Source organism: Vombatus ursinus, unplaced genomic scaffold, assembly GCF_900497805.2.
Source record: "Vombatus ursinus unplaced genomic scaffold, bare-nosed wombat genome assembly UNPS02014798.1, whole genome shotgun sequence".
Taxonomy (NCBI): domain Eukaryota; kingdom Metazoa; phylum Chordata; class Mammalia; order Diprotodontia; family Vombatidae; genus Vombatus; species Vombatus ursinus.
This window is the reverse complement of record NW_020954576.1, coordinates 52090554-52105173: the sequence shown is the minus strand read 5'-3', so window position 1 is coordinate 52105173 and position 14620 is coordinate 52090554. Positions and strand designations below refer to the sequence as shown.

Below are 14620 nucleotides of genomic sequence, written 5' to 3'. Positions count from 1 at the left end.
TCAAAGGGGAGAGAGTCAGAAAGTGAGCAATAAAGTAAAATAAGACTGAAGTTACCAAAGATCTCAGGAAAAAGAGAACTCAAAGATCTGAAACATAAGTAAATGAAATCAAGAGAGGTAACATTAACAACAGAAGGAAATATGGTCTCCAGGTCTAGTAAATGAATAGGAAAAAAAAAACTTGAATTTGCAATGAAAAGTCTCACCAAAGAAACAAAAGAATAATAGGTTGGAAATGCAAATATATAGAAGTGAAAGACCATCTAGAAGAAGAGGAATAAAAAACAAAAACACAAAAAGAAAATACACTCATTATGAAAGCAAAACATATAGTTTTGATCTCAAAGACCCTATGAGGATCATAGGTCTCCCTGGAGAATATCACAAGACAAAAAACTTAAACACCATAAAATAAAAGAGGTAAGAGTGAAGAGGCAGAGAGAGGATTATGGACAGAACCTGGTGACATTTGCCTACAGGTGAATATTTCTTTGTGGATGTTTCTCCCATTACAATATGAAAGAGTATAAGGGGGCAGGAACAGAGTGAAGGTCTAGAATAAACAGAAAGATAAGATGCATAAAAAGAAGAGAGTGAAAGAAAACCTTTTCGGGAAGAGGTGCAAAAAATGAAATAAAAAACCCCTAATGAACAGGACAATCTGAAGGGAAGGAGAGAAAGGGGAAATATACCTGACTGAGAGGAAAAAAGATGGAAAAGAAATATATAACTAGATAAAAGCAGGAGAAAGGAACTAATGAGCAAAACCCTAAAGGGAAAGGGGTAATAAATGAGGAGGGGTGAAGGAAAGAGAACCAGTGGGAATAAGGCCATCTTAAAAATAAAGAGCAAATTAACTTAAGGAACATAACACTGTGTTTACAGCAGAAGAGGGAAATCATAACTTTAAAATATTTAAGAAGTAGATGAAGGAAAATATGAATCTAACTCATAATTTTAAATGTAGATGGATTTAAATTCCAATAAAATGAAAAAAGTGACAGACTGAATAAGAAAACAAAACCCTACAATCTGTTGCTTATAAGAAACACATAAAAAAACCCCAAAGATAAGCACAAAATAAAAAAAAACTGAAGGAACAGAAGAAAAATGAGTGTACATTAACTGAATCCAAAAAAGCAGTATCTTGCTATTAGACAAAGCAAAAACAAATGCTAAAAAATTGAAAAGGACAAAAATGGAAACTATATTAAGCTGAAAGGAACCACAGACCATAAACCAATATCAGTAATAAACTTGTACTCCAAATGCCTTAGTACCCAAATTCATAGAGGAAATACTACTTGTGCTTCAGGAATACATAGAGAGTAACATGATAGTGACAAGAGAATTCAATATCCCTCTATCAGTTTTAAATAAGTGTAACAGAAAGATAAAAAAGAAAACATGGAACTGAATATTTTTTCTTGAGAAATTAGAGTTAAAAAACTCCCAGAGTCTTCTAAATGGAACAGCAAAAGAATACACACACACACACACACACACACACACACCCTGACACACATACTTTTCCCTGCAGCACATGGAACTTTTAGATCATGTATTATGGCATAGAGATATTGCAAAGAAATGTAGAAAGACAGAAATTGTCAAGACATCCTTTCCAGACCATAAGACAATAACAGTAAAAACTGGTTGAGGGACCATAAACAAAAGACATAAACCCACATGGGAAGTTAACAATGTAATCTTAAGTAATGAGTGAGTTAAAGAACAAATCATAGAAACAATTAATAATGATATAGAAGTATAATTAGGAAAAAAACATACCAAAATTTCTGGAATGCAGCTAAAGTAATTCTCATGGGGAAAATGACATTCTTACAGTCATATGTTAACAAAATAAAAAAAAAGAGAAGAGTAATGAACTAAATATACATTTTTAAAACTTAGAAAATCAACAAATAAATAAAACAAAAATTAGCATAAAGAGAAGATATTAAAATTAGATTAGAAATAGACAAATTTGGAGTAAGAAAACATAGAAATGATGAAACTAAAAATTGTTTTTTTAACATTGATGGATAAATTGATGAATTCAGTTACATTTAAACAAATTAATCTGATGAAAAAGAAGAGAGCAGAAAATCAAATCAATAAAAAAGCAAATAAACAAGGTGAAGCCATAGCAAAACTAGAAAAAATAAAAGGAATAATCAGAATATATTATGCAGTTATATGCTAACAAAACTTAAAAACCCAAAGAAAGAGGAATACCTTCAAAATATAAAATACCCAAATTATCAGAAGACAAGATAGATATCTTAAATAACTTGATCCAGAAAAGGAAATGCATCTAGCTGTAAAGGAACTACCAAAGGGGAAAAAAAAGCTCCTGGACCTGATGGATTCACAGAAGAATTTTATCAAACTTTTATAGAATGGTTATTATTTTTACTTTGTAAATTATTCTAAAAAATTGAGAAAGAAAGGAATCCTACCAGAATCCTTTTGTGAGATAAATATAGTCCTAATACCTAAACCAGGAAAAGATAAAACATGGTATGAAAACTATTGTTCAATAACATTAGTGAAGACTAACTTAAAATTTTAAACAAAATCCTGTCAAAAAATTACAGTGAGAATGGCAATAATTAGACAACATACCGAAACTTATGGGATGCAGCAAAAGCAGTTCTTAGGGGAAGTTTTATATCTCTAAATGCTTATATGAACAAAATAGAGAAAGAGGATATCAATGAATTGGGCATGCAACTAAAAAAGCTAGAAAAAGAACAAACTAAAAATTCCCAATTAAATACTAAATTAGAAATACTGAAAACCAAAGGAGAGATTAATGAAATTGAAATCAAGAAAACCATTGAACTAATAAATAAAACTAACTAAGAGTTGGTTTTATGGGAAAAAAACCCAATAAAGTAGATAAACCTTTGGTTAATTTGATTTAAATAAAAGAAAGAAGAAAACCAAATTACCAGTATCAAAAAATGAAAAGGAAGAATTGAATTCATCACCAATGAAGAGTAAATTAAAACAATAATTAGGAATCATTTTGCCCAACTGTATGTCAACAAATTTGGCAATCTTAGTGAAATGGATAAATATTTACAAAAATATAAATTGCCCAGATTAACAGAAGAGGAAGTAAAATACTTAAATAACCCCATCTCAAAAAAAGAATTTGGACAAGCCATCAATGAACTCCCTAGGAAAAAAATCTCCAGGGCCAGATGGATTTACAAGAGAATTTTATCAAACATTTAAAGAATAATTAATTCTAATATTATATAGACTATTTGGGAAAATAGGTAAAGAAGGAATCTTACCAAATTCTTTTAATGATATAAACATGGTACTGATACCTAAACTGGAAAGAGTCAAAATAGAGAAAGAAAATTATAGTCAAATTTCCCTAAGAAATATAGATGTGAAAATTTTAAATAAAACAATAGCAAAAAGATTATAAAAATTTATCATGAGAATAATACACTACAACCAGGTAGGATTTATACCAGGAATGCAGGGCTGGTTTAATATTAGGAAAACTATCAGAATAATTGATCATATCAACAACAAAACTAACAGGAACCATATGATTATCTCAATAGATGCAGAAAAAGCTTGTGACAAAATACAATACCCATTCCTATTAAAAACACTAGAGAACATAGGAATAAAAGGAGCCTTCCTTAAAATGATAAGTAGCATCTACCTAAAATCATCAGTAAGCATTATATGAAATAGGACTAAGCTAGAAGCATTTCCAATAAGATTAGGGGTGAAACAAGGATGTCCATTATCACCACTGTTGTTCAATATTGTGCTAGAAACATTAGCTTTAGCAATAAGAGGAGAAAAAGAAATTGAAGAAATTAGAATAGGTAAAGAAGAAATAAAGCTAACACTCTTTGTAGATGATATGATGGTATACTTACAGAATCCTAGAGGATCAAGTAAAAATTTACTTGAGCAAAAAAAAATTACTTGAAATAATAAACAAATTTAGTAAGTTTCAGGAAATAAAATAAACCCACATAAATCATTGGCATTTCTATATATTACTAATAAATCCCAACAGCAAGAGGTAGAAAGAGAAATTCCATTTAAAGTTATTGTAGACATTATAAAATATTTGGGAGTCTCCCTGCCAAAACAAACCCAGGAACTATATAAACAAAATTACAAAACACTTTTCACACAAATAAAGTCATATCTAAATAATTAAATGACAATTCTACCTAAATTAATTTACTTATTCAGTGCCATACCAATCTAACAATTTTACAGAGCTAGAAAAAATAATAACAAAATTCATCTGGAAGAAGAAAAAGTCCAGAATCTCAAGGGAATTGATGAAAAGAAATGCTAGGGAAAGTGGCCCAGCTGTACCATATCTTAAATTGCATTATAAAGCAGCAATCATCACAACTATTTGACACTGGCTAAGGAATAGAGTGATATATCAGTGGAATAGATTAGGTACACAAGACACAGTAGTCAATGACTATAGTAATCTACTGTTTGATAAACCCAAAGAACCCAGCTTCTGGGATAAGAACTCACCAATTGACAAAAACTGTTGGGAGTATTGGAAAATAGTCTGACAGAAACTGGGTATAGACCAACATCTTACACCATACACCAAAATAAAATCAAAATGCGTACATGATTTAGATATAAAGATGCTATAAGCAAACTGGGAAAACAACGGATAGCTTATTTGTCAGATTTATGGAGAATAGAAGAATTTATGACCAAACAAGAGATAGAGAACATTATGAAATTCAAAATGGATAATTTTGATTACTTTAAATTGAGAAGCAGAAGACTGGGAAAGAACTTTTACAACCAGTGTTTCTGATAAAGTCCTCATATCTAAAATACATAGAGAACTGAATCAAATTTGTAAGAATATAAGTCATTCCCCAATTGATAAATGGTCAAAGGATATGAACAGGCAGTCCTCAGAAGAAGAAATTAAAACCATCTATAATCATATGAAAAAATGCTCTAAATCACTATTGATTAGTGAAATGTAAATCAAAACAACTCTCAGATACCACATCACACCTATCAGATTAGCTACCATGACAAAACAGGAAAATTATAAATGATGGAGAAGATGTGGGGAAGTTGAAGTACTAATGCTTTGTTGGTGGAGTTGTGAACTGATTCAGCCATTATGAAGAGCAATTTGGAACTATGCCCAAAGGGCTATAAAAATGTGCATACCATACCACCTCTAGTGCTATATCCCAAAGAGATCATAAAAATGGGGAAAAGACCTACATGTACAAAAATATTTGTCACAGCTCTTTTTGTGGTGTCCAAGAACTGGAAATTGAGGGGATGCCCATCAATTGAGGAATGCCTGAGCAAGCTGTGGTATATGAATGTGATGGAATACTATTGTGCTATAAGAAATGATGAACAGGTTGACTTCAGAAAAACATAGAAAGACTTGTGTGGACTGATGCTGAGTGAAGTGAGTAGAACCAGGAGAACATTGTACACAGTAACAGCCACATTATGTGATGACTGACTTTGATAGACTTAATTCTTCTCAGCAATACAAAAATCTAAGACAACTCCAAAAGATTCATGATAGAAAATGTTATCTACACTCAGAGAAAGAACTATGGAGTCTGAATGTAGAACAAAGCATATTATTTGCTCCTTCCCTCCCTGTCTCCGTCTCTGTCTCTTTCTCTGTTTTGTTTCTTCTTTCTTGTGGTTCCTCCCATTCATTCTAATTCTTCTTTACAACATGACTAATGTGAAAATATGCTTAATAAGAATGTATATGTAGAGCCTGTATCAGATTACATGCTGTTTTGGGGAGGGGGGAGGAGAGGGAGGAGGAGAAAATGTAAAACTCAAAAGCTTATGGAAGTGAATGTTGAAAACTAAAAATAAATAAATTAACTAAAAAAACAGATTATAGCAATTTATCCAAGAAATCATTCGTATGATTAAGTGGGATTTATATCAGCAATGTAAAGATGATTCAACAATAGGAAAACAATTAACATAATTAATTATATTAAAAAGCAAAACCTGGGTCAACTAGGTGGTGTAGTCAATAGAGTGCTGGTCCTGTAATCAGGAAGACTCATCTTCATGAGTTCAAATCTGACTTCAGACACTTACTAACTTTGTGACCCTAAACAAGTCACTTAACACTATTTGCCTTAGTTTCCTTATCTGTAAAAGGAGCTGGAGAAAGAAGTGGCAAAGTACTCTAGTAATTTTTTTAAGAAAACTCCAAATGGGATCACAAAGAGTAGGACACAACTGAATAACAACAACAACAAAAAACAAATTATCCAAAATCACATGATTATCTCAATGGATGCAGAAAAAGAATATTCTTTGACAAAGTATAATACTCTTATTTTATTTAATTTTTTTTTGCTAAAAATCCTACAAAATATAGGCATTGAGGGACTACAAAAATATAAAAAGCATCTATCTGAAACCAAAAGCCAGCATCATATGCAATGGGAATATACTGGAACCTTTTCTAATAAATACGGGAATGAAGCAAAGATGCCCACTTTCCCCACTGTTGTTTGATGTTTCTGGAAAGTCTAAAAATAACAATAAGAAAAGGCAGGAATTAAAGAAATAGAGACAAGTAAAGCAGAGATAAAACTATCTCTGTTTGCTGATGATATGATAATTTACTTTAAAAATCCCAGAAAATCAGCAAAGATATTAATCAAGATAGTTAATACCTTCAGCAAAGTTGCAGGCTAGAAAATAACTCCTCAAAAATCAGTAGTGTTTCTATATAATAATAACAAAACACACACACACACACACACACACACACACACACACAAACTTGTATAGATCCACCTGAAAAGCACTCCTTAAAAAGTTAAAAAACAACCTAAATAGCTGGAGGAATATTTAATACTCATGGCTAGGTCATACTAGTATAATAAAAAGACAATGTTACCAAAATTAATTTACTGTTTTAATGCTATGCCGATCAAATTACCAAAAGGATGCTTTACAGAGCTTGATAAAATAATACAAAATTCATTTGGAAAAACTAAGAATTTAGAATATAAAGGGAAATGATGAATAGAAGTAAGGATGAAAGGGGACTAGCACTTCTAAACCTCAAACCATGTTATAAAGCAGTAGTCATCAAAACCATCTGGTATTGGTTAAAGAACAGAGAGACAGATCAATGAAACAAACTAGACAAAGTAGATTCAGAAACAATAGAACTTAGTAATCCATTGTTTGGAAAACATAAATTACCTAGAGGAAAACTCTGCATTTGATAAAAAAACAAAAAACAAAACAAAACAAAAAATAAACCTGTTGGGGTGGGAGCTAGGTGGCGCAGTGGATAGAGCACTGACCCTGAGTCAGGAGTTAGGAGGACCGGACCTTCAAATCTGGCCTCAGACACATAACACTTGCTAGCTGTGTGACTCTGGGCAAGTCACTTAACACCAACTGCCTCGACAAAAAAAAACCCCAAAAAACAAAAAAACAAAAACAAAAACTGTTGGGAAAATGAGAAATCGCTCTGGTTCAAGTTAGCTTAGATAATACCTTATATCACACTCTACAATACATTCTAAATGGATATATGACATTAGTATTAATGATCACACTGGAATAAAATTAGAAGAAAAACAGAATGTGTACCTCTCACAGTTATGGGTTAGAGATGTATTCTAAACCAAATAAGCAAATGAGGCAATTACAAAAGATAAAATAGACAGTTTTGATTACTTGAAACTGAAAAGCTACTGCATGGACAGTATTAATACATCTAGAATAAGAAAGGAAGTGGTTGAGTGGGAAAAAAAGAATCTAGTGTTAGATTTCTCTGACAAGAGTTTGGCATCCAAGAAATGAAGAAAAATCACATACATATCTGTATATGTATATATATTTACACACACACAGAGTACATGTATGTGTGCTTGTGTGTGTATAAACTAATAGCTACTTCCCAATAGATCAATGATCAAAGGATATGACCAAATTATTCTCAAAAGAAGGACCACAAAACATTCACAACCACATGAAAAAAATTTCCAAATCACTAGTAATAAGGTGGATGTAAATTGAAATGACTCTGAGCGTTCACCTCACACCCTACAAATTGGCACAAAAAAGACTCCCCTAAATGGCAACAGTCAGTGTTTGAGGGGTTGCTGGAAGATAAATAATTTGTTGGTGGAGCTGGGAAATGGTATTAACGTTTTGGAAAGCAATATTATGCAAAATGACTAAATTCCATTTGAACCCGAAACTGAATTGCTGGACTCACACCCCACGGAAACTATCAAAAAGAAAAATAAGAAAAAAGTTCCCATATAGTCCAAAATATTTATAGCAACACTTATTGTGATAGTGAAAAATTGGAAACATAGTAGATAGCAGTTGGAATGTGGCTAAACAGTTTGTGGTACATGAATGTAACAGAGTGCTAATTGGCTGTAAGAAATGATGAATATGGGGGCAGTGGATAGAGCACTGGCCCTGAAGTCAGGAGGACATGAGTGCAAATCTGCCCTCAGACCAAACCCTTGACACTTACTAGCTGTGTGACCCTGGGCAAGTCACTTAACCTCGATTGCCTAAAAAACAAACAAACAAAAAGAAGCAAGAAATGATGAATATGGTGAGTACAAAGAAGCATGAAAATATCTCTGAGAACTGATGAACAGTGAAGTGAGTAGAGCCAAGAAAACAACGTGCACGGTAACTATAACAATGTAAATGGAAAGAACAATGACACACCAAGACAAATCAAATAAGATCTGAGAAGACACCCTCAACCTACTACCCCTTGGTAGAGGTGGGAGGTCCATAGTTGTTGCGCATTGCACGTATTTTCAGACTTTCTAAATTTATCCATCATTTATACAGACTTTTTTCCCCTCTCTAACAAATATTGTCATATGGCAAGGAAGAGGGATATATGGGATATTATGAAGATGTAAGAGACAGAAAATATCAATAAAAACTCATTTTAAAAAATAGCAGTAACAGCAACAAGAACTATGATTTATATAATATTTTAAGGTTTGCAAAACACTTTTATGCCACTTAGAATTGTCTCCTTCCTTGCCATCAGACTTCCTCTTAAAAGGACCAAAACACAAAGATTTTGAAAAGCTCAGGATGGGATCTGTTCAATGAGTATAACATGAGCAGAGAACAGGTGCTTGTGAGCACACAGTAGCCCCACCTTGGTCCAGGGATCAATGAGAAAACTGGCAACACTTTCATATCCCTGCAATCCTTAGCCAGTAAGGGCTGGGAGAAACAAGACCCCCTTAGATAAGTCTTCATGAGGGTCACAATGTCCATGCTGCCCAGAAACCCAGAAGGACAAAGAAAAGGGGAACTTACATGCTTGTCTATCGACAGATACTGCAAAAAGAAGAAAAACAAGAAGTTAGACAAAGTAAAGATTCCCAACCTTTATTTTAGTGTCTAGCCTTCTAAGAATATCCTTAGCTTCTCCCTTGACCATGCTGCTTCCTCCTCCATCCCTCTGATTCAGGCAAAACAAAAAAGGCAAATACCAAGCAGCTGTTTAGAACTTATCAACTTAGTAGAAAACACTCGCCTTAAAGGTTCTGGTCATCAAATCTGAGATACCCTCACATTGAATAGTACAAATTCAGCAAAGTACAGTGGAGGAGGGGTTGGTTCCAAGTTCTCTTTACTCACATTCATTTTCCTCCTGGCCTCAGCCCTGGGAAAGGGATCTTTTCTTTAAGTAGGTGCCCTGACCTAAGGACAGTGGATTGTAGTGGATGGAGATGTGCATGGATTGGTTCTTGGATCTGCCACTAACTAGTAAGTGACATTGAGCACATTGTTTCATTTCTAAGGGCCTCAGTTCCTTCCTGTGGAAAAATGAAATCATCAAATCTAAATCCCCTTTAGGGCAGCTAAGTGGTGCAGTGAATGGAATGCTGAGCCTGGAGTCGTGAAGACTCCTCTTCTTGAATTCAAATCTGATCTCAGACACTAGCTGTGTGACCTTAGGCAAGTCACTTAATCCAGTTTGTCTCAGTTTCCTCATCTGTAAAATGAGCTGGAGAAGGAAATGGCAAACCGCTCCAGTATCTTTGCCAAGACAACCCCAAATGGGGTCATGAAGAGTCAGACATGACTGAAAAATGACTGAACAGCAAGGTCCCATCTGGAGCTCGCGTCCACAAGCTATTTCCCAGCTTGTGTCTAGGACATGGTCTTTTTATAAGATGTTCAATTCACTGCATCCTCAAGATTTGTATCTAGGGAGACCACTTTCTCTGAATAATTTTTTCTTTTCGTACTAAATGTCATGCTTCCTCACTTTCACTCTGTCTAGACTTCCTCTACACTAAGAGTGAAATAATGGTGATTGAGGGTGGGGGTGGTGGCAGGAGGTGAAGAGGGGAAGTGTCAGACATATTCAGAGAAGGACACAAAGTCAATTGGACTTAGAGTCCTTTCTTATCAACTCCACAAGTTGGGTGACATGGCCAGACCAGGTCAGGGGTTCTGTCCGACAAGCAAAGTGCCAACTTGAATTTTAGTTCATACCAGGTCCCTGATCAGGGCCTCATGGTGTGCCTGACTGGTTGTTGTTTGTCCTTTCTCGAGAAGGACCATGACATCAAAGAGGTGATGCCATGACATGCAAGTGAATTGGATTCAAGTGAGGCAGGGCTGTGCAGAGTCACCAGTCTCACTTTCTCCTCCAGAGCCATCTGGGTCCAGAGGCCAGATAGAGATCAGGATGACTGGAGATGGTGCCATGCCTGATTGGAGGCCCTATTTCATGAGTATCTGTGTCTGCATCTGCTGACTTGTCACATAGAAAGTATGAATCTTGTGGGTGGAAATTACACTCTTTTGTCTACTCAAGGGAGGATTTGGACTGTTTATGTACTGGAACTCCTGAGTCCCTATCAATCTTCCGTCTAGTGGGGCAAGAATTTCCCAGTTCTAGAAGAACAGAGAATTCAGTTACTTGGTAATGTTTGTATGTATTATTATGTATTGAGTTCCTTGTTTTTTTTATATTTATTTATTTATTTATTTGTATTTTGCTAGGCAATTGGGGTTAAGTGACTTGCCCAGGGTCATGCAGCTAGTAAGCGTCAAATGTCTGAGGCCAGATTTGAACTCAGGTCCTCCTGACTCCAGGGTCACTGCTCTATCCACTGAGCCACCTAGCTGCCCCCCCCTTTTTTTAAGTAGTATTTCTTTTTTTTTATTGATTGTAGGCTGAGTAAAAACACTACAGACATTATTCCCACATGTATATTCTCTTCCTGGGATAAATATCTCCATTATATCAGGGTCACAGGTCTAGTGCTCACTGACATAGAATATAGTCAAAGAAAGGTCAGTCAGTCAGTCAGTGAGAAGAGTCTCATAGATAATTTTGATTGGGTAAACTCTTTGATTACAATATATCCCAAGATATATTTGATATATAGAGCACTAGACCTGGAGTCAGGAAGACCTGAGTTCAAATCTAACCTCAGATTTACTACCTCTGTGACACTGAACAAGGTTGCTATTTTTGTTTGCCTCAGTTTCTTCAATTGTAAAATGGGGATAATAATAGCACCCATCTCTCAGGGTTGTTGCGAAAATCAAATGATATAATATTTGTTTAAAAAAATTCTTAGCACAACACCTGGCACATAATAGGTATTATATAAACTCTTATTCCCCTTCTTTGAGACAAAAAGCACCATCCTTTATAGAAAAGCAGAGCTTGGGGTTAAAATGTCAATGGCTTTCAGAAGGTAACAATAACTAGCACAGTGCTGATTCAGCATTTCTGCTCAACCACGGTGTGTTCAGATCACCTGGTTGAAAAATTGAGGAAGGTAGGAGAATTCCTTAGGAAGTAAGTGGTTGTCAGAGGCTACTTGGTGGTTAAATAAGAAAAGCCCATTTTGATGAGCTTATAAAGTTTGCTATTAAATTCAAAAGGAGACATGCATATCAAACAAAAGGCACTGACTGGAGTTTCTTCTGAAACATTAAAGTTGCTCATTTTCCTCTTGTTTTCCTTGTACCCTACATCTGCCCAGTTTCTCCTGCTTCCTGCCTTGCCATGTCCATGCAGACTTGATTCATATAGAAAGGTGAAGCTTCAAATCTTCCTGAGGAGAATCTCTGTTTGTCCCAGGCTGCCCAAGTCTGTCAGAGAGATATGGGATCAAGGAACATCTGAGCTGCCCCACCCAGGATACACCTTACTCACCAAGAATCAACAGTGATATCCAAAGAAGCATGAGGATCAGATTCAGGCTAAATGGGAAGAGCCCTTCTCTCAGTGATAGATCAGCCTGGATCTCAGAAGCAGGATACATTCATAGTGGTACCAAGCGACTTTTCAAAATAAAGCTGCTAGAATGAGCAAAAGAGAAGTGGGAGGTATCATCTTCTAATGGTAAGCCAACATTTCCTCTTCTGTAAACACTGAGAAACCAAAAACAGTTCCTTATAGAATTGCTTAAGCACACCCCTCTGCTTTGGCCTGTTATGATTCTGAACTCTTACAATAACAGAATAGTTCTCTCTAGTACCTGTTTATCAGAGGAAACTGTCTCTGATTTCAGAGAATGCTCAGATTCCAATCATCTGCTTTACACCTTTCAAGGGGCATTCCTTTCACTACTTCAAGACTCACTTTCAGTTGACCCATGCAGTCACACATTGTCACTCATCTGTGCTACAATCTAGTGAGGGTCTGAGTCTAAATGCAGCTCAAAGATTGATCTGTCATCCTTATCATCACTATCATGGTAATTTTCATCCAAAAACTTATTTTAGTACTAATATTTTATACTAAACAACTGTTGTACTAGAGGATTCAGACAGATTTAGTCCTTCCCCACTGGAAACATTATCTCTCATTGACGATGATACTCATGGAAGGGAGAAACGGGGGGAAAACCCCTAGAAATATTTACCTATGTATAAATAGATAATGAATAGTATTAATATCATGCATATGTTAGGGGTGAGGGTATATTTGCATTGGGGAAACAGAAGAGATGCATAGAGAGGGTTCTACAGTCAGATAAGTCAGGGTCATCTGGGAACTTTCCTCTGATCCATCCAAGAGAATTTCCTAAAGGATGTGGGATTTCAGGAGCTGTTTGAATGAACAGAGGGAAATGGTCCAACAAGCTTAAGAATGTCCCATACGTGGATACTTAGAATAAAAAGAAGAACAAACCACAAAACTGAGAACTTATAAAATATGTACATTTTTTTGCATTTCACCCATACTGCTTTGCATCCTCCATAACTGTCAATTGTTCGATGAGTGAATGAGAAGCCTGCATCATTCTAAAGTGTGGGTTCCTTTTTGTGCTTTCGTGTTGATGCTGTGGAAAAATTTTAATGCATGTTTGAACCTAGCCCTGCATGGCTGAGAAACTAGACTTATTGCTTAGAGACCAGATTTGTTTAGTGCTTAACTCAGGATATCCTTCTCCAAAAAACCTTTCAAGGGGAACTGAAGATGCAAGGAATGTAAGGAGTTTCCTCCCATTATACATCTCAAGCTACCTACATGTCTTATCTGAAAACTGTTGGCCGGTCAGCTGTTATTTCCTTCTTCCTTTTTTTTTGAACTATATATAAAGTAAAAACTCCAGAGAATCCAGGGGAATAGGCCACCTATTCTGGCTCTCCCCACTGCTGAATGACTTAAAATTCTTTCTAAGTTTTTCAGTTCTGGGTTTTGTTCTTGACCAACCAACAATGCCTAGGTTGGGTTTCCAATGACCCATGAGGTGTGGTAGTGGGAAGAATCCTGTATTATCAGCTAGAAGAAATGAGTTTGAGTCCTCAATCTGCCAAGAGCAAACTGTGTTACCTTGGGTCACTTAAAAAAATTAAGTATATAATACTTAAACATTAAGTATTATTAATTAAAATTAAGTATAAATTAAATAAATTAAAATTAAGTATATTAAATTAATATAATTAAATAATATGTAATATATACATCATATAATTAAATAATTAAAACAAATTAAAATTAAGTATAAAAAAATTAAGTATATAATAAATTTAACCTATTGTCGCCCATGTCTCTTTCTGCTTGTCCATGTCTCTTTCTGGCTCTCTTAATCTTCTTGTTTTTTGCCCTAAAATCCTCACCTCTTCCAAAATTCCTACTTTCTTTTGAAGGCACCACCTTTCTTCCAGTCTCTTATGTTCATGTAATTGCTAGTTTCCTGGATCCCTCACTGTCTCTCACCCCATACACCTAATGAGTTGCCAAATCTTGCTGTTTATACTTTCACAACATCTCTCACATCTGACCTCCTCTCTCCACTCACACAACTATGATCTCAGTTTTAGGACCTTACCACCTCTGTTGTTGTTGTCATTTCAATTGTGTCTGACCATCCACGGCCCTAATTGGGGTTTTCTTGGCAAAGATCCTGGAGTGGTTTGCCATTTCCTCCTCCAGCTCATTTCACAGATGAGGAAACTGAGGCAAACAGGGATAAGTGACTTGCCCATGGTCAAACACTAGTAAGTGTCTGAAGCCAGATTTGAACTCATAAAGATGAGTCTTTCTGATTCCAAGCCCACTGGACTTGGAATTTATCTGCTTTAT

General features: G+C 35.2%; 1 protein-coding gene across 1 annotated transcript in view; it reads right to left on the bottom strand.

Moving 5' to 3' along the window:
- Positions 1-12378, bottom strand: part of LOC114049435 — a 167094-nt gene extending 154716 nt beyond the window's left edge. The window contains exons 1-2 of the mRNA XM_027870695.1: positions 12242-12378; positions 9373-9393 (exon numbers count right to left, since the gene is read on the bottom strand). Coding sequence (XP_027726496.1) covers positions 9373-9393; positions 12242-12350 — 130 coding nt within the window. The 5' untranslated portion in view covers positions 12351-12378. The remainder of the gene's footprint in view (positions 1-9372; positions 9394-12241) is intronic.
- Positions 12379-14620: the final 2242 nt, after the last annotated feature.